Source organism: Alligator mississippiensis, chromosome 13, assembly GCF_030867095.1.
Source record: "Alligator mississippiensis isolate rAllMis1 chromosome 13, rAllMis1, whole genome shotgun sequence".
NCBI lineage: Eukaryota > Metazoa > Chordata > Crocodylia > Alligatoridae > Alligator > Alligator mississippiensis.
The window spans coordinates 46979924-46999109 of record NC_081836.1 but is presented as its reverse complement, the minus strand read 5'-3'; the positions used below and the strand labels follow the sequence as shown (position 1 = coordinate 46999109).

At 45.9% G+C, this 19186-nt stretch overlaps 1 protein-coding gene across 2 annotated transcripts in view; it reads right to left on the bottom strand.

Moving 5' to 3' along the window:
- The window catches only part of CYTH3 (cytohesin 3), a 105695-nt gene that overhangs the window by 36501 nt on the left and 50008 nt on the right, over window positions 1-19186 (bottom strand). For both annotated transcript variants that reach the window (XM_059716712.1, XM_059716713.1), the window contains exon 5: window positions 9378-9496. In XM_059716712.1, the coding sequence (XP_059572695.1) occupies window positions 9378-9496 (119 nt within the window). The remainder of the gene's footprint in view (window positions 1-9377; window positions 9497-19186) is intronic.

Below are 19186 nucleotides of genomic sequence, written 5' to 3'. Positions count from 1 at the left end.
CGAGAGGGCCAGCAGCGATTGGCTGTGCGAGCTCTGCCTCCTCAGGCAGGGGGGTGGGAGCCCCGCTGCTCCGGGGGCGGAGGCAGAGGTGGGCAGGGGGGAGGGAGCCACCGCACTGGAGGCTGGAGGAGGAGGCGGCAGTGGCAGCAGGACTGTTTACACGGCCGGCCCCGAAGGGTAAGCGGGGCTTGGGGCCATGTCAACACTCCCTGAAACACCCCATCATTCATGACGGGCAATTGGCTAGTACCATCAGTAAAATATTCCTCAACAATATCATGAATAAAATATTCAAAATGTGCATTTATTTGGGGGATATTTTAAGATTTTGTGCAAATTTCACCTCCTACATTTACCAAAGTGAAAGTTAATCTGGCAGGACTAGAAAGTGCTGCAGCTGCCTTCTTTCATAATGGGCTTACACCGATTTTAAAGTTGTTTATCTATGTCACCTGGAAACAGATTCACTTCTTTTGAAGAATAATTATTATTGTTACACCTGTCTTAAAATAGGAAATACTTTGATGAATGACTGTAAATACTGTCAAGTGAACAACTGCATGTATATGTTCAGCAATACACCTATGCTAAAATGCTCTTTTGTAACTTCCAACGATGATATTTCCTCAGCAAAACCTCACCGGGGATAACTATATTTTTCCCTTCTCTTTCTCCCACAAAAAAGAAATAAAGTATGCTAAAGCAACGTACTGGCTTTTATACACATATCAGCTACCAATAGGGGTCTACCCAAGTCACAGGCAGCCCGATGTTTTTGTGGGCAGATCATGGGGCCGAGACTGCCAAGGGTCCCTGGCAGCCCCACCCCTCACCACTGACTGGTTGTGAGAGTTGTCTATCATGCAGCCCTGCCCCTCACTGCTGATTGGTGGAGAGGGTTGAGACCACATGACATGCAGCCCTCACAGCCAATTAGTGGTGAGGGACAGAGGTGGCAGCCTTCTTGGGCTCCCCTGTTTGCCAGCAGCCCCTCCCTCTCTCCCTTCCCCCTCACCCCTGATGAGCTGCGCTATCGGACTGCAGGGCCGCGCAGATTGCTGGCTCCCTCTGGGGAGCCAATATTTTCTTTTCTTTTCTTTTTGTGGATTTTGTATACATTGCCCTCTTTTGTGGGCAATGTTGGATTTTGCGATTTTGGTAGGTCCATAGCTATCAGGAAACCCTGCAACCAAAGTACAGACCAGAAAAGAAACAGGTTGGAAAAAGAAAAAAGCAACTTAAATTGCATCGTGTTCTTATTCCAGTCTTAGGAATCACTACACTGAATGTTTAAACTTAAAAAAAAACAACTATATAGGCTTTAAATTTTCTGTTTTTCTCTATTGCTAATCTGAGTATGACTGTTCTTAGGCAGCAAACCTTTAGAAACTGATCTGAATGGACCACTGCAGAACAAGATACTATCTAAAGACTGGATTGTGTTAATAAGATTTAAACAGGGACTATGGAATATTATCCCATTACCTACATTAGCTTTTGTGACTGTTCCTGTAGGTTTACTGTTTGTTTCCCTCTCCCAGCACTGTCCCCACCCCCTGCATTCCCCTCTTTCTCTCTCTCCTCACCCTGAATTTTCTATTCCAATTTCTCTCTCCTTATACACTGCTTTGTGCGTGTCCTTCACAGCATCTGATAAAGCAAGCTTCAGCCTCCAAAAGCTTGTAATACCTACCTTGGTTCATCTATAAGGTATAGATCTGCCCTGCCTTCTACTTGACTTCAGACTAACATGGCTAACTACATCTCTACGTCCATGTTTTACTCTCACAACCACCAGAGACAGTTATACTAGAATCATGAAGGTTTATGATTCTCAGGGTGTGCTGTGGACACATCACTGTAGTAAAATGTTGTAGATCAACCTCAACCTATCAACAAGCTGGTGTTACAGAGTTGTCTGCTATGTCACTGACTGACTGAACACAACAAACCTCACATTCATTTACATACTTTAAAAGCAAACTAGTCATTATTTAGGAAGTTATTTTAAACACCATATGAGCCCTGCCAAAGGGAGAAAAAGTGATTCATACCAAGTTGAACAACACGCAAAATACCAGGGCAGCTATATTTCAGTGCCCCTATATAAAGTAAACTAATGTAATAGCTTAATTAAAAAGGCACTCAGTGGGGCTACTTTTGTATTAACAATTAAATACTGGTCTTGTTTATAAAGGTATAAACATGGAACAATTTAGAATATATTTCCTTATATTCTAAAGCTAGGCTTTTCTGTTTGTTTAGTACTTCTGTAGTTTTGGACAAGTTTTAGAACTGTAATACTTCAACTATACTAAGGTTTGGAGGCCAAGCAAAAATTTATCCACATAAAAGGAACCTTTAATCGACAAAATGTACTCCCCCTTTCTGTTCATGGCGTGTTTGGTTGCATATATATCTGTTCTTTTATTTTCATTGTTACTATCAGTGTGATTTATCCAGATAAAAACAGTTGTAACATTATAATACAGGTCAGTCTTTTTATTTTAATTTTACCAAATTATGCTCCAAATAAATTGGATACTTCGACTTGTGTACTTGTGTAATAGCTATATTATTAGAATGCATACAAAATCTCATTACTGGAAGGAACATTAAGAATTTGTTTTCAGAATCTTTGGATACTAGATATAGTACCTTGCTAAAGATGGTTACATCTCTTCCACAGACTTGACTTGACATTTGCATAGTATTAATCATGAAATGCTGCCACTTATAGTGCAGTCACAGCAGCAGAAAAACCAACTTAAAATATGCAATTTCATAATGGATTTTTTCTTTCAGGGTCTCATACTGCTAAAAACCTTCTTATTTTTATAAGAGACACCATGACAATTCACATGAATAAGTGTCTACAGGGTCATAGGAAACTAACAATTCAAAAGATTACTTCCAGGCTTCTTCAACTTGGCTTCTTCAACCAAACCTGACAGCTCTGAAACCTCCATCCATATTCTAAATATCAAGCTGTAGTATTTATTTCGGAGTTCTCCTTCACCAATAAAGAGATTCTGTCACTGGCAACACTTCTAGTTATGAGGCGAAAGGAAGATTAACATCCACTTAGTTTTCCCATAGCTATACTGAAATAGCAGCACTCATACAAGCACAGTGCACAACAGTAATGAAAACAGATAAGACTTGCACTGAGAAGGCAGATATGTAAAAGAACATTCTTTTAACATTTTCTTTTTCACTTCAATTGTACTTTAAGCTGGCTATTTTGCGGCTAAATTCCAGCCATGCAGCAATATCTTTGTATTTTCAGTTCTCCTAACATTTTGCTTGTCACTATGGACTTCAGTAGTAATTCCTAGTCATAATTTGACCTTTATTGTGGAGGGTGGACAGAGTTTTATCTGCCACAGCCTGGGCTCACCCAGAGGCATACCCAGCATGGGGCTGTAGGCTCTAGCCTCTTGGAGCAGGACAGGACTCCCCTCATCAGCCTCAGTCCCCAATAGCTATGGAGTTAACATTCTCACAGGCGCTGCAAAACTGTATGTAGAATGAGACTGTAAAAGCCTTAATCCAGCAGCAGCTATGACAGAGTTAAACCAGTAGCTGTTGGCTGGGCACCTCCCCAGCAACAGCAGCAGCATCTCCCATGGAGGAGGGAAAGTGAAGCTGACAAGAGGATTTGTGCCCCAGCCCCATGTGGGGGCCCATCTCCAGCCTCTTGCCACCATTCTAGCACCCCCCCCCGCCTCATTCTGGCACCCTCACCCTCCTTAGTGCTTGCGGCTCACACTCCCCTCACCTAGCCCTAGTGCTACTACTGATACAAGTTACAGCTTAGCTCTGTTACAACTAATGCGTGAAATTTAACCTGTATCTTTTAATTACTTTAAAACGGACAAGCCGAGATGTTAAAATATTAAAACAAGATTTTCAGAATGTGGATGGGAACTGCAAATGCTTACTCATGCAAAAAGTCAATGCTGACCTCAGTGGAAGTCAATGCTGACCTCAGTGGAAGTCAATTTGTTAATAAGGACTATTTCCAGGATTTGGCCCTGGGAAAATGATCAGAATAATAAACTTCTCCTAAAAATAAACATGGCCTTCTTTACATAAACTCCATCACAGTTATGCCATTATAGACAATGAAGATACAGTGAACACATAGCTATTCATAAAAAGTCTGTGTTTGTATTACTGCTAGTTGAAATATCCAAAATAAAGTCTAATGATTCTCAGAGATCAAATTCTCCTGCATTTATGAAAGCGTTGTAAATTTTAATATAATGCGCACCATGTTGCCGCGGGGAAGAATCTTTCATTAACTTCAAAGGGAAACACAGCCACAAGCAAAATCCCTAATCCTGCAAGCAGATTACAGATGAACTCAAAGCGGATATGCCAGAGTCTGTCAGTTTATGGGAGTGGTGCCAAAGTGAGGACTGGCATCTGAGCCAGGAAAAAGCCACAGTTTTTGTCTATGGCTAGGGACACACATTCAAAAAGCCAAAGCTTGAATTGATTCAGTCTTTGAAGGTTAGTCTAACCTGTGTAGACTGAACTGATTTGGACCCAGCAGCGGTGCAGCACAGCCCCGTGTGCCAGGCGCTACCCCTGGGGCTTCTCCACCACCATCACTGTAGGGGGCATGCCCTGGCCGTACTGGTAGGTGCTGCCCACACTGCCAAACTTTGGTCAGCTGCTGGGCAGGCAAATGGCGGCAGGGAAGCCATTGGGGTAGTGCCCTATGCCTGGTACATGGGGCTATGCTGCGCCTATGGCTTCCCTGATGCCACTGCCTGGGCTGTGGCTAGATGCCAGCCGGTATGGCCTCCTTAAGGCGAAGGAGACAGGAAGGGGGTTTATTCCTCCCTCTGTCCCCTCTCCCACTGGGGAACCGCAGTCAGTCTGCCAATCCCGGCCACCACCTTTGCTGCTTGCCCCAGCCCAGCAGACTGGGGTTCTCGGGGAGGGAGGGGGAATAAACCCATCCAGCATGGCCCCCTGAGGCAAAGGGGGAAAAGAGGGGGAATAAACCTCAGCATCTGGCCACGCCCCCACCCCTGCCACTGCCACTGAGCAACAAGGGAGGACAAGAGCCCCTATCATGGTGTCCTGGGGAGCACGAGCCTGTTCTCAGTGCAGGGGCTGCACTGCAGGCAGGAGCCAAGTGGGCAAAGCTGCCACAGTCTGCAGGGGGCAAGCGACAGCGGTACTAGGAGGACCATGGGGGTCTAAGGCCACTCCAAAATTCAGCTTAGCTCCCATAGCCACCCCTCCAAGCCCTGCCACCACTTCTCCTGCAGCACAGCCCCGCTCTAGCCTGCTCCACTCCAGCCCACAGCACAGTCCCTCTCCATCCCCACCCCCGCCTGCTGGGAAGTGGCTTGCGTTCCCTGGGACACCATCCCCCCCTCACTGGTCCAGCAGCAGGGGTGGGAGCATGGCCCTCTGACAGGAAGGGTGCAGGGAGGGGGTTTATTCCCCCCTCCATCCCCTCTCACCCCAGGGGAATGCAGCCAGGGTCTGCCATCCCCAGCCACAGCATCTGCCACTCACACTCAGCCAGGCAGACCCCAGCTGGGATCCCCCATGGGGAGAGGGGCAGAAGACAGAATAAACCCCTCCCTGCCCCCTTCCCCTCAGGGGTCCATGCTGGCCGGTGTCTGGCCATGTCCCCCACCCCTGCTGCTGGACTGACAATGGGGTGGAGGTGTCCTGGAAGCAAAAGTCTCTTCCCAGCGGAGGGGGGCTGTGCTATGCGCTGGAGCGGAGCAGGCAGAGCAGCCACAGCCTGAGCAGGGCAAGTGGCGGTGAGGCTTGAAGGGGTGGCTACATGGGCTAAGCCAAATTTTTGGGTGGCCACAGCCCCCCCAAGACTCACTAGCAGCACCACTGCCGCTTGCCCTGCACAGTCTGTGGCAGTGCAGCCCCCCCCACCAGTTAGAGGCTTGTGCTCCCCAAGACACCATCACAGGGGCTGCGGCCCCATCAGGGTCCCTCGCCGCTCCAGTGGCAGGAGCAGGAGGTTTGTTCCCCACTCCTTCCACCATCTGGCAAAGGAGGCACGAAGGGGGCTTATTCCTCTGCTTGCCCCATGCAGGGAGCGAGCAGCAGAGGTGCTGGTTGGAGCTGGCAGGCCCCGGCTCCATTCCCCCTGGGGAAGAGAGGACAGACAAGGAAATAAATCCCCTCCCAGCCCCCTTTGCCTCAGACAACCATGCTGGCCAGTCTCTGGCCATGCCTCTACCCCTGCTGCTGCAGCAGCAATGGGGGAGCAACTTCAATATGTGCTGCTGTACCCCAGCTAGACAGACCCCAGCTCAGGTCCATGCCGGTGGGACACAGCCAGGTAATTAAACCCTCTCCCTGGCCAAACCGCTTTAAGCTACTGCCAAGGCTGGCTGCTGCTCCAGCAGCAATGACGGGGTGGGAAAATGCCTGACAGGGGCTGCTCTGCCCCAGCCAGGCAGAGCTGGGTGGAGAGGTGTGTGTCGGGGAATAAATCACCTCCCTGCCCCCTTTGTCTCAGGGGGCCATATCCCCGCCCCTGCCCTGCAACAGCAAGAGGCAAGGAACCCTAACACGGGTTGCTCCACCCCAGCCAGGCAGACCCAGCTGGACACTAGGACAGGGGGCAGAGGGGGAAATTAAACCCCCAGTCTCTGCTAACTTCACTTCTACCGGGGCTGGCCATGCCCCCTGCCGCTAGAGCAGCGAAAGGGGCAAAATGCCTGGCAGGGAGGGTTCTGCAGCACACCTACCTGGCAGACCCTGGCTGGGTCCATGCTGGTGGGACAGGGCAGGGAGAGGAGAATAAACCTCTTCCCTGCTCCCTTTGCCTCAGGGGGGCCAGCATCTGGCCATGTCCCCTCCGCTGCCCTGGCTGGGGAGCAGAGGGGCAGGGCCAGCTCTGCTCTGCTGGAGCAGAGAGCACAGACCAGCCCAGGGCTGCAGAGCATGTCAGAATGCTGTCCGGTTTAACTTAAACCAGGAACAGGTCTGGGACAGAAGTTCCAAAAACTGGTTTGACCTCATTCAACCAGATTTATCTCAAACTGATTTTGGCCATTTTGAAACTGGTTTATGTGCACTGAACTTCTGTTCTGTTACAGGTTTAACTAGTTTCTGCTCACTTAAACTGATTTATGAGTAACTGCTATCTCTAGCCCATGAGTGTAGCTTTTTCAATAAAAAGGGAAAACAGAACCAAAACTTAGTTTACAATTTTTAACAGTGATTCCATTTTGTTGTGATGTATTATTTTAAAAAACAATTTCTGGAGTGCATTACTATAATAAACCTACATATTTATTGTGCTGTCTGTAATAGAAGCTAAGGTGCATTCTCCACTTGAGATACCTACTTAACATCCATTAATGTTAATGGGATGTCTGTGTGCAAGGAAGATGATAATGCTAAATAAAAACAGCTCACTACCATTAGGCTAGGCACTATCCTTTTTAATGATAAGCAATTTTTTCATTATCTGGTTATTAACCCCATGAATCATTTATTGTCTGGGAAGGGCATCACATCAGAAGACTGTTCAAATATGATTCCGAAACCTTCAAAAACTGTGTGGTACTATATCTTGCACTAGAACCAAGTAAAGACTAACTGATATTTTTCAAAGTCATGAACTATGATAAGGTAGGCAATGAATTATACTGTCAAAAGGCATCCATATTTTTCAAGGTCTCTCATTTATTAGGGCATAACTTTCAGGTGTAAGCAGACATTATATTTCTCCCAGAAGGAAACTTTTTGTTCCAGTATCCTACCAGTCCATTATCCCTCTTCAAGTACCTGTGAAGTATGCTAGCACTTTTTTCCCAGGACACTACTGTGTAAACCTGCAAGTTAGAAGAGGTTCATTTAAGTTAATTGCCAGCCATTCCAGGGAAAAGCCCACCAGGCTGTGAGCTCTCCCTGATTTAAAAACAGATGTCAATATGTCCTGGGACAAAGCCTTTTATTCTGGGATTGTTGGCTTGGAAATGGCATTTAAAGGTCTGTTCTTTGGGAACTGGCTTATATGTATAGCTATATGCATTATAAGGGTTCAAGATGGTCAGCAGGGGTTAACTGATTTCTAGAGCTTGGGTCTCACACTGAAACTGTATCACAGCCCTGGAAGCAGACAGGTTGTCTAGTAGGACAAGGCCAACAGATAGAGACAGCCTGAGAACTGAGGGAGCATCCCATGACACGAGATCACAGCCTTCAAGGCAGACAGGTTGTCTAACACAACACGGATACAAAGCCTGGGAACCAAGGAAGTACGAACCATACTACCCATAACATGAGATAAGTGACACCAACTACAAGGCCCCAGAGCAGAGGGGGGGCTGAGTCTTGGTTCTGGGGGAACAGACCAAATTAAGAGAAGGCCCAGAAGGCTACATGGACATATGACCACAAAGAAACAACTAACCAGATATAGCCACAGATGAAGAATCATCAGGAGTCATCAAGGGGGAAGGAAAATACAAAAGCAGAGACTTGAGAGTAACAAAGCGTCCCTCCTTCTCTTCCTTTTGGTCCCTCCCTTTGTCTCATTCTACCCGGGTCCCTCCTCCTCCTTCTCCCTAAGAGGGGTCCCCCCATCCCCATTCCCCGGGAAGGGTCCCCAAGGCCACCGTGGACCAAAGGCATGCAATCAGCCCATCTCATGCACCCGGGGGGGGGGGGGGGGGGGGGGGGGGGGGGGGCCTTGGCATCCCACCTTCAGACTACTGACATCTGACACCTAAGAGAATGAGCCTCAGAGTGAAGACTGCATCCTAATCAGATGTACTTTGACACTGATGACAGCCCTAGGATTTGGTAGCTATACAGAATTGCTTGATTATTTGTATTGCTTTTTTCTGTTATCACTGTGTATCAATAAATTTGCCTATTATCATGGTCAGTCTGAGGGTGGGTCCCCCTGCCCTGAACAAGATATCTGGACCCTAAATCCAGAGCCAAGAGGACTCTACAGACATAAAAGCCCACATCCCACTTTACCTGGGGGGGGGGGGGGGGTGTGAGGATGATTGTCTCCTGTCTGTTTTTATGTAAGTCTTAGTTTTGGACAATCCAACCGGGGTTAAACCCACCATGTTTTCGCCCCCTGACCACTAAACAGCAATGTAGCTTGGAAAGGCTACATGTGTAATGGTCTGCGCTGCTCGTTTTGTCCTGGGTTTTGACTGGGATCAATTAAGACAGCCTCAGATGAGACATCTCTTCACAGATGAACATGAAATGTATATTCCTCAGCATAGAATGCAGCTCACAAAGCCAGTGAACAAGAAAGTGATACTGATATAAAGTATAACTCTACACACAAGCATACTACCTTAGAATAAGAAAAAGAAAAAGAAAAAGTTGCATTTGTCTCAGTTTACCTTTCACCAAGGTAATCTCCAATTACAGTTTTATTTAGTCCTTCCCCTTTATAAAGGAACTGTGCAATGTCCTCTGGAGTGTTCTGCAGAAGGTCATTTTCTATCAGGAACTGGATTCCCTAGAGAAAGACATTTAAGAGGAAAATACTGTAAGTTTCCTTTCACAAGCATTTATCTAAATATTTTTGGGACATTTGGAAATTCATAGAGATATACATAGTATATAATTCTACGTTAATTTAGTCTGTAGAAGGAAAAATCATTAATAGTTTCATTAGGTAATGAAACTAAGAACAATTTTATCAGCAAGGAAAGCAATTTTTAGTATTCATTTTTATTTTTATCTGGAAATTAACTCTTTAAGGTGGAAATAGCTGGTGGCAACTGAAGTTCCTCAAATGCAGAAAGTTGTTTAATAAATAACTATTCTGTTTTAGTCTTGATTCTGTATTAGTCTCTCGGAGAGAGTTAGTGTGTAAAAGAAGCTAAGTGAATTTGTTCATATTACTTCATCAATGTCTAGAAGAGGTCATAATCTGTGAAATCACATAATAAAGACTGGCATGCAAGGATAACGTAATTACCACCATGGTATATAATAATGCAAGATAAATGCAATACCATGCCCAAATACACAGTCATTACTCACAGTACAAATTATGTTTAAAATGTACTGAAACTTGTTATGGGAGATGATGGCTTTGGCTTCATAGTTTGTCATTGCTTATACCAGGGGTGTCAAAGACATAGACCGCAGGCCAGATTTGCCCTGTGAACCCCAACACCTGCAGCACTCCCCTACCCTCAAAACACTGCCCCTGGGTCTGAGTGCAGGGCCTCAGAATGTGTGCCACACATGGTGCCCACTCCTGGAGGTCTAGAAGCTGCACTACACATGGCACCTGCCCTGTCTGGTTTGGACTACATGCAGTGCCTACTCTAGGACCCGCATCACACACAGCACCTACCCCAAGACACACAGCACACATACAGACTGCTCCAGTTGCAGGGGGGGGGAAAGACAGAGGTGCCGTCCCAGTCTAGCCAAGACAAATGTCATGTGTAGTGCAGATGCTGTACCAGGCACCGTATGCTGTGCAGGTCCCAGAGTGGGTGCCACATGCACTGAATCTATTATGCAGGGGATGAGGGGGGGAAGAGCGAGTCCATGGGCCCAATCCAGCCTGTGGACTGACCCTGTGCCACTCACTCAGCCTGCAGTGTTGCTGAGTTTGACACCCCTGGTTATACAAAACTTGTCAAATAGGTTCTGTTACAGAGCCTGATCCAAAGCTCAGTGAAAGCAAAGGGAGTCTTTTCATTTAACTCAATGGGCTTCTGATCAGAGCTATGTCCTGTCATGAATTAATTAACCCCATAAATGCAAACTCTAGGAAAGCAAAAAAGTTTTTTGCAAGGAAATGAGGAAAGAACCTTTCAAGAAATGTTTTAGGATGGCAGAAGTCAAAGTGTAGGATAAATGCTATTTTTGATGTCATCAGTTCCCAAACACAGGTCAGTTTTTTCTAAAAGTTATTAATTTCCAGTTACTGCTAGCAATTCTGTAAAAGTATTTGGGGAGAAATTAAAAAATAAATTACATACAACCTTAATGTCCTGGATTACCCATATGCAGAAAAGTTCACTAAATTACTCTGAAGTCTTTGCTATTAAAAGCAGGTCCCTGGGTTACAGTCAATATTTTTAGAACTAAAAGAACCACACCCCCCACTTCCATAAACAAAAATTATTTATTATTTCATTCAGACTCTGAAAACTGCTCTCCCCAAGACAAAACGTAAGGTGTTTGTTGTGGGAGACGCCCTCCTGAGGTGGACTGAGGGGGCAATCTGCCACCCCAACCCCTTAGCCCGGGAAGTCTACTGCTTCCCGGGGGCCCGCATTCGGGACATTGTGGAGAGGATCCCAAAGCTCCTCAAACCCACAGACCACTATCCCATGCTCCTTATTCATGTGGGCACCAATGACACGGCTCGGAGCACTCCCAGCCAGGTCATGAGGCGCTACAGGGATTTGGGAGCGAGGCTAAAGGGTCTGGGGGCACAGGTGCTGTTCTCGTCGATCCTCCCAGTCTCAGGCTATGGGCTGAGGAGGGAGAGGAGGATCTATGTGGTCAACCAAAGACTGCAGCGCTGGTGTCGTCGGGAAGGCTTTGGCTTTCATGACCACAGCCCGCTCTTTGGCGAGAGAGGCAGCGAGCTGCTGGGAAGAGATGGCCTCCACCTCTCTCCCCTAGGGAGGAGGCTCTTCTCAGCCAGACTGGCTGACCTGCTCCACCGGGCTTTAAACTAAGCCCGCTGGGGGACGGGGGGACTACCGCCACTGCTGGCCCGCTGAGCAATCCTTGCAAAGCCAGCGGGTCAAGGCACTTAAGGGAGCCCACCCCTGCCCCAGCCCTGGTAAAATCTGTGGGCAAGGAAGGAGCCCCCCAGGGGACACTTGCCTGCCTGTACACAAATGCCAGGAGCTTGGGGAATAAGCAGAAGGAGCTCATCCTCCTGCTCCATGCAAATAATTATGATGTCATAGGGATAACGGAGACCTGGTGGGATTCCACCCATGACTGGACCATGGGTATAGATGGCTATACCCTGTACAGGAGGGATAGTGTAGATAAAAGGGGCGGAGGTGTAGCTTTCTATGTTAAGGAAAGCTACACGTCCCTGCAAGCCGATATTGGTGACCAGGGTGGACGACTGGAGACCCTCTGGGTTAAAATCCGTGGGGAACACGGCACAGGGGACACAATGGTGGGAGTCTACTACAGACCTCCCACCCAAAGTCCTGAGCTTGACCAGGAGTTTGCCCGGGAACTGGCTGAGGCCGCATGCTCCAGGACCATGGTTGTCATGGGTGACTTCAATTACCTGGACATCTCGTGGGAGGATCGCTCAGCAAAATCTGAGCGGTCGCAAAGCTTCCTCTCGTACGTGGATGACCTCTACCTGACTCAAGAAGTCTGTGGGCCAACGAGAAGCAAAGTGGTGCTCGACCTGGTACTGGCTACTGGGGATGACCTAGTTGGTGACCTAGTGATCGATGGGAAGCTGGGTGACAACAACCACGAGCTGATCACCTTCACCATCCACCGAAAAGTTGGCAAGTCAGTCAGCAACACGGAAGTCCTTGACTTCAGGAAAGCCGACTTTGACAAACTCAGAAGGCTTGTCAGTGAGGCCCTAAGGGACCGTGACCACGGGGAGAGGGGAGTTCAAGAAGAGTGGTTGCTCCTCAAGGGAGCGATCCTCAATGCACAAACTAAGTCTATTCCATCTCGGAGGAAAGGCAGCAAGAGGGCACAGCAGCCCCCCTGGCTCTCCAGGGACCTAGCATACCTCCTGAGGCTAAAAAGAAAAGCCTACAAAGGATGGAGGATGGGAGTCACCTCCAAGGAGGATTATTCTGCACTGGTCCGGTCCTGTAGGGAGCAGACCAGGAAAGCCAAGGCTGCAACTGAACTCCAGCTAGCTTTGAGTATCAAGGACAATAAAAAGTCCTTTTTCAGATATGTGGGGAGCCGGAGGAAAAGCAGGGGCAACATTGGACCCCTGCTGAACCAGATGGGGCAACTGACAACTGACACCCAGGAAAAAGCCAACCTATTAAATGGGTACTTTGTGTCGGTCTTTCATCAGTCCCATGGGTCGCCCATGCCCGCTACAGGACAGGGAAGTCCGGGTGAGGGTGATCCCCTGCCCCCCATTAATGCTGACTTTGTGAAGGAACGTCTTGAGAAGCTGGATACCTTCAAGTCAGCCAGCCCTGACAATCTTCACCCCAGGGTACTCAAGGAGCTGGCAAGCATCATAGCCCAGCCTCTACCATGGATCTTTGAAAACTCTTGGCGCTCTGGTGTAGTGCCCGAAGACTGGAAGAAGGCCAATGTGGTGCCTATCTTCAAGAAAGGGAGGAAAGTGGATCCGGCTAACTATAGGCCCATCAGCCTGACTTCTATCCCGGGGAAGATCTTAGAAAAGTTTATTAAAGAGGCCATCCTTAATGGACTGGCCGATGTCAACATCTTAAGGGATAGCCAGCATGGGTTTGTTGCGGGTAGGTCTTGCTTGACCAATCTCATTTCCTTCTACGACCAGGTGACCTATCACCTGGACAAGGGAGAAGAGATTGATGTCATATATCTTGACTTCAAAAAAGCCTTCGATCTGGTTTCCCATGATCACCTCTTGGAGAAACTGGCCAATTGTCGCCTTGGGTCCTCCACGATCCACTGGCTGGAAAACTGGCTCCGTGGTCGGACCCAGAGGGTAGTAATTGATGGAAGTCACTCATCATGGTGTCCTGTGACCAGTGGGGTCCCCCAAGGCTCTGTCCTTGGACCATACTGTTCAACATCTTCATTAATGATGTGGACACTGGAGTCAGAAGTTGACTGGCAAGGTTCTTCACCTTGGGAAGAAGAACCCGCAGCATCCTTATAGGCTCGGCAGTGCTATGTTGGCTAGCACTACAGAAGAAAGAGACTTGGGGGTCATCATTGACCACAAGATAAACATGAGCCTGCAGTGCGATGCTGCGGCTAGTAAAGCGACCAAAACGCTGGTTTGCATCCATAGATGCTTCTCAAGCAAATCCCGGGACGTCATTCTCCCCTTGTACTCGGCCTTAGTGAGGCCGCAGCTGGAGTACTGCGTCCAGTTTTGGGCTCCACAATTCAAAAAGGATGTGGAGAAGCTTGAGAGAGTCCAGAGAAGAGCCACGCGCATGATCAGAGGTCAGGGAAGCAGACCCTACGACGACAGGCTGAGAGCCCTGGGGCTCTTTAGCCTGGAAAAGCACAGGCTCAGGGGTGATCTGATGGCCACCTACAAGTTTATCAGGGGTGACCACCAGTATCTGGGGGAACGTTTGTTCACCAGAGCGCCCCAAGGGATGACGACTAGGTCAAATGGTCATAAACTACTGCAAGACCGTTTCAGGCTGGACATAAGGAAGAATTTCTTTACTGTCCGAGCCCCCAAGGTCTGGAACAGCCTGCCACCAGAGGTGGTTCAAGCGCCTACAATGAACACCTTCAAGAGCAAACTGGATGCTTATCTTGCTGGGATCCTATGACCCCAGCTGACTTCCTGCCCTTTGGGCAGGGGGCTGGACTCAATGATCTTCCGAGGTCCCTTCCAGCCCTAATGTCTATGAAATCTATGAAACTTCCATCATTCTTGTGGGAAATGGGAAGAAGAGAGAAGAAGATACTGTGGCTAAGTGCAGACATTCAGGGGAGTTATGGAGAGGTTAAATCACATTAAAAATGGCCACCCGATCTAAGGAAAGTCAGGATAGGGGAACTAGCAGAGCAGCGATAGGGTGGACAAGCAGACTGGGGTGGGGAGGAAAATCAGGGTCCATGTGGGGATTGGGGGGCAAGTGGGATCTGCAGAGGGATGGTGGGGGAGGGTAGGTGAGATCTGTGGGAGTGATCAGGGGGATGGGGAGGCAGACAGTGACTGCGGGGGAGGGCAGGAAGCAGGCACAGTTCTTAATTCTAGATCCATTTAGTCCACAATCCTTAATCCTAGATCCATTTAGTGTACACCGATCTAAGACTATCTTAGACTGGGTTCTGCCGTTTTTAGAGTGGTCTATGTACATGGAAATTTTGTAGCATCACAGGTTTAGATAGATTTTTGATCACTGAGACTGGGTTTAAATGTCTGCATTGGGGGCCAACCAAGATCAGGTGGCCATTTTTAATGCAAATTAACCTCCCTCTAACTCCAGCAAATGTCTGCATTTAGCCTTATTTCAGTGGGTTTTCTTGGACCAGTAAGATCACTCACGGAGAAACAGGGCAACCCTACTTCTAATCTGGGCTTCCAGTCTCTAAGCCATTAAACAAAATATTAAAATATTCATAAGATTGATTGACTTCTGTTTGTTTTTACAATGAATGAATTACCTGCCTTGCAAGGAAGTTGAGCTTGCTGACTGTTTGTTTAGAATGCAAACAAGAAAGCACAAATTCCTTCAATCTTGTGTATTGTAGGCTTTAATAGAGTAAACCTATTGTCATGGTATCAGTCCCAAAGGTTTTTTTTAGCCTGGCTGACAACTCTCAAAATAGTTTCACCATCTGAAAAACTTCCAGAGTCAGCCAGGATTGCTGCTGACAAGCAATGTCTCTCTATAAATATCAGTGAAAGAAATAGATCTCACTGCAAAGAAAAATACAAATTTATCCTGTTGTAGTAATAGCTGTGCTTCACTCTGAAACAATGACCACTCTGAAAATGGATCTGACGGACTTATGACAGTGCAATCTTATGGCTACTATATAAACTGAACTAAAAATGCTCCTAGGCAGGCAGACAAAATGAGCATTGTACTTCCAGCATTAAGAGAGGTGCATGTTTAATAAGGGTGCCATGTACTCTCTTGATTATTCTAAATCAAGAAAAAAATAAAGATTCATTATGATGGATGTATTTTCAGCTTTAAAATAATGACCATTAGAAGACATGAATCTGTCAATCATACAAAATCAGATAGATTTATAAAATATGAATTATAGAGGCGTCGTACCAGCTCTATCATTAAAATCCTTGAGGTTTTTTCCACTCAAAGCAGTATTAAAGTCCCTAAAACTCAAAATTATTAAATTACCAAACTTAACAGTTCTTTGCAGGATAACTGTATTTTTTTTACAATTTTTAGGTCAAGATTTACTAACTTCACATATTTTACATATATACATACTAAGCCCATACCACTGTCTCAGAAATAAGAGTTTTCAAACCGAAACCTGAAAATACAGAAAAAAGAAAGTGTGATTGATTCCCTCTAACTTGTCAATCCAATTTAGCTCCACAAGAGACACGAATAAAACTAATTGGATTCTCAAACTACTGTGTTTTCAAACACTGTTTTGCCCTGTATTCTGCCCTCCCTCACATACCTTACCTTCCATTCCTCTGGCTCCCTTTCCTTTCCCATGCTTCATGCTCTGAATAATTAAACCAACAATGCTCATCCCAATCCAAGAAGCTTCCTGAGACCTGAAACCACAGGGCTTCCATTCAGGAAAGCATCTACGACAGTAACTATGTCAGCTGCAGAGCCTCAGATTCCCTTTCTTAAGCATTCTTAGCATTTTCTTCTTTTAATGCATCTATGACTGTGTTCAGTCCTGGTCAACCTATCTAAAAAACACAGTATAACAATAAGAGAGATGATTCCAAGAAATGTGATGCAAATGATTATAGAGGCTTGGAAACGCTTTCGTGTAAGAAGAAGTTGAAAACTTTATAGGTATAAAATAACGGTATAGAGAAGGATCAGGAAATTTAATGAAACTAAAAAGATGCAAATTTAAACCAGATGCACTATACAGCTAGTCTGTTGGACTCATTGCTATGAGGCACAACTGAGGACACACGGCTTAGCAAATTTAAGAAGGAATTGCTATATTTTAATTTTTTTCTTTCTTATCATTATTTATAGCTGTGAACAATACCTTTCACAAGATTGAAGGAATTTGTGCTTTCTTGTTTTCATTCTAAACAAAACAAGTACAGTAGGATCAGACAATTATGAATACATAGTTGCAATGACTGAGCTAATTCCAGCCTACTTGTGCTATCTCCAACATGGATTTTTAAACGTACACAATTAAACTGATATAGTAAAAAGCTATCCCATTTACCCTACTTTTTTTCTTTATGCTTAGGAAAGTTTCTTAGAGCTAATAATATCCCATTTCTGGAAAGCCAAATTAGCCATCAAAAATTAATTACTCTCCATGGAAACAGAGATATCTTAATGTACTACAAAACAGACACAATTTCCATTTTCCTTTATAGCAGAAAAAGAAATGATGAAGAATAGGCAGAGAGACAGGAATAGAAGATCTGTCTGGGAAGTAGCAGTCTCTGGAAAAAGTGAACCAAATGGCCTGGCTGGAACCTACTTATGATTCTCAGTCTTGGCTTTATCTCTTTACATTTCTTCTGCTGACCAGTTTAAAACGGGAGACAACAGTACTTGACTGCTTTCTCCATATAAAACACATTGTTACAGGGACATTTTATATTTACTACAAAGAGCTATTTTGATCGTTCTATGGCAGCTATTTCTATTTTCTGTGTTCTCTATTGAAACCAGTTTTGCATTTCAGTTTTAAGTTTTATAGTTAAACTTTTGTCCCTTCCAAGAAAAATGATCTTTTCAAGTACAACAGGAAATGTCTCAAGCCCCCATGCCATGAATTTCAAGTATGACTTTATGTTCCATTGTGCCTTCCATACGTAAAGATCCCAAAGCATTTTACAAACTTTACATATGTAGCACTGTATACACTATTTTAAAGCTAAACTGGTTTGAAAGCTATTATACATAGCAACTGTAACTGGAGTACATGAAACAATATCAAAACCCAAGTGCTTCCATGCAACCACTCTACAAACAGAGATAAAGGCTGTAAACAGATCCATAGATGTGTCCAGTATTATTAGTAACACCAGTAGACTACTTTTTAGCTGCACAGTACCAATCCTAACTGCAGCTCTCAATTTTTTTAAATTTTGATTAGCAGGAATCACATTCAACAGATCACTGGGTGGCCTTGCTACTCACACAACTATCCTGCTTTCCACATTCCCACTCATGCAGGCACCTTTCTCCCGCTTATTAGTAAAAACATCCTTATTGCAACAACAAGAAGAGCAAAACACCTATATTAGAAAGATATTCAGTGTATTTTTTTGCTAATTTTAATTCAACATAGCAGTTGAAAGGATGAGCCAGCTCCAAGGGACCAGCAGCTCCTGCAGATCACCACTGTTCTACATATCATGGTTTGGGAACAATGTGTAAAACCATTTCTTACATGCAAGCCATGTTAATGTGGTACCCAGCCAGGACTTCTAGATACAGGAATAATTTCACCTACTAATGAAATATAATTAACACTGTAATAAGGCAACCTGAAGTCATTTTGTGATTTAATCAGAAATCTAGGAAGTAAGAAAAACAACTAAGAGGACACCTGAAGAAGATAAGCTACCCCAAGAAAAAGAAATCCTTCCCACAACATTCAGAAAATGAGAATGGTGGTGAATCAATTTAAATAAAGAGCTGTAGCATATGCACACACACATACACACAAGCATGACAGCTTGAGACTACCCTAAGTAATACATTAAAATGTTATTCAAGATAATACTTCAGTTGAACATTAAGGCCCCCTCTACATGTTACAGGCACCATGCAATTAACTGGTTAATTGCACAATTACCTTAAAAGTAGCTACGTGTGCAAAGTAACTATCATGCCATAAAAAGCTCCAACCAGCTCTCAAGTTAGACCTCAAAAATATGTAATAATATTATAGCTATTTGCTGTACAGATTTAATTTGCACATGCAACAGGGTCTCCCCTGCAGCTGGGAGCCCTGTCGACTGATGGGGCTCCGAGACACAGTGGTGCACCAGCCGGGGCTGGGAGGGCTGGGAGTCCCACAGCTGCAGGGACTCTCAGCCCCAGTAGCTGTTGACTCAAGATCCCAGAAGCACCCAAGGAGCCAGTAGTTGCAATCCCCCAGGCCCAGGGGTTTCACGCACCCCCGAACCTAAGAGATTGTAGAAGTCGCAGTCCCCCAGGCCCAGGGGTTTCACGCTTCCCCACACCTGGGAGATAGCAGCCACCATGATCCTCTAGCCCTGGGGGTACATGGGGCAACCCCCACGACTGGGAGCCTCTCAAGTGAGAGGGGCTCCCAGCCACAGGTGCTTGCTTCTTACCAGTGCAGGGAGAGGCTGGGATTGGGCTCCCCCTGT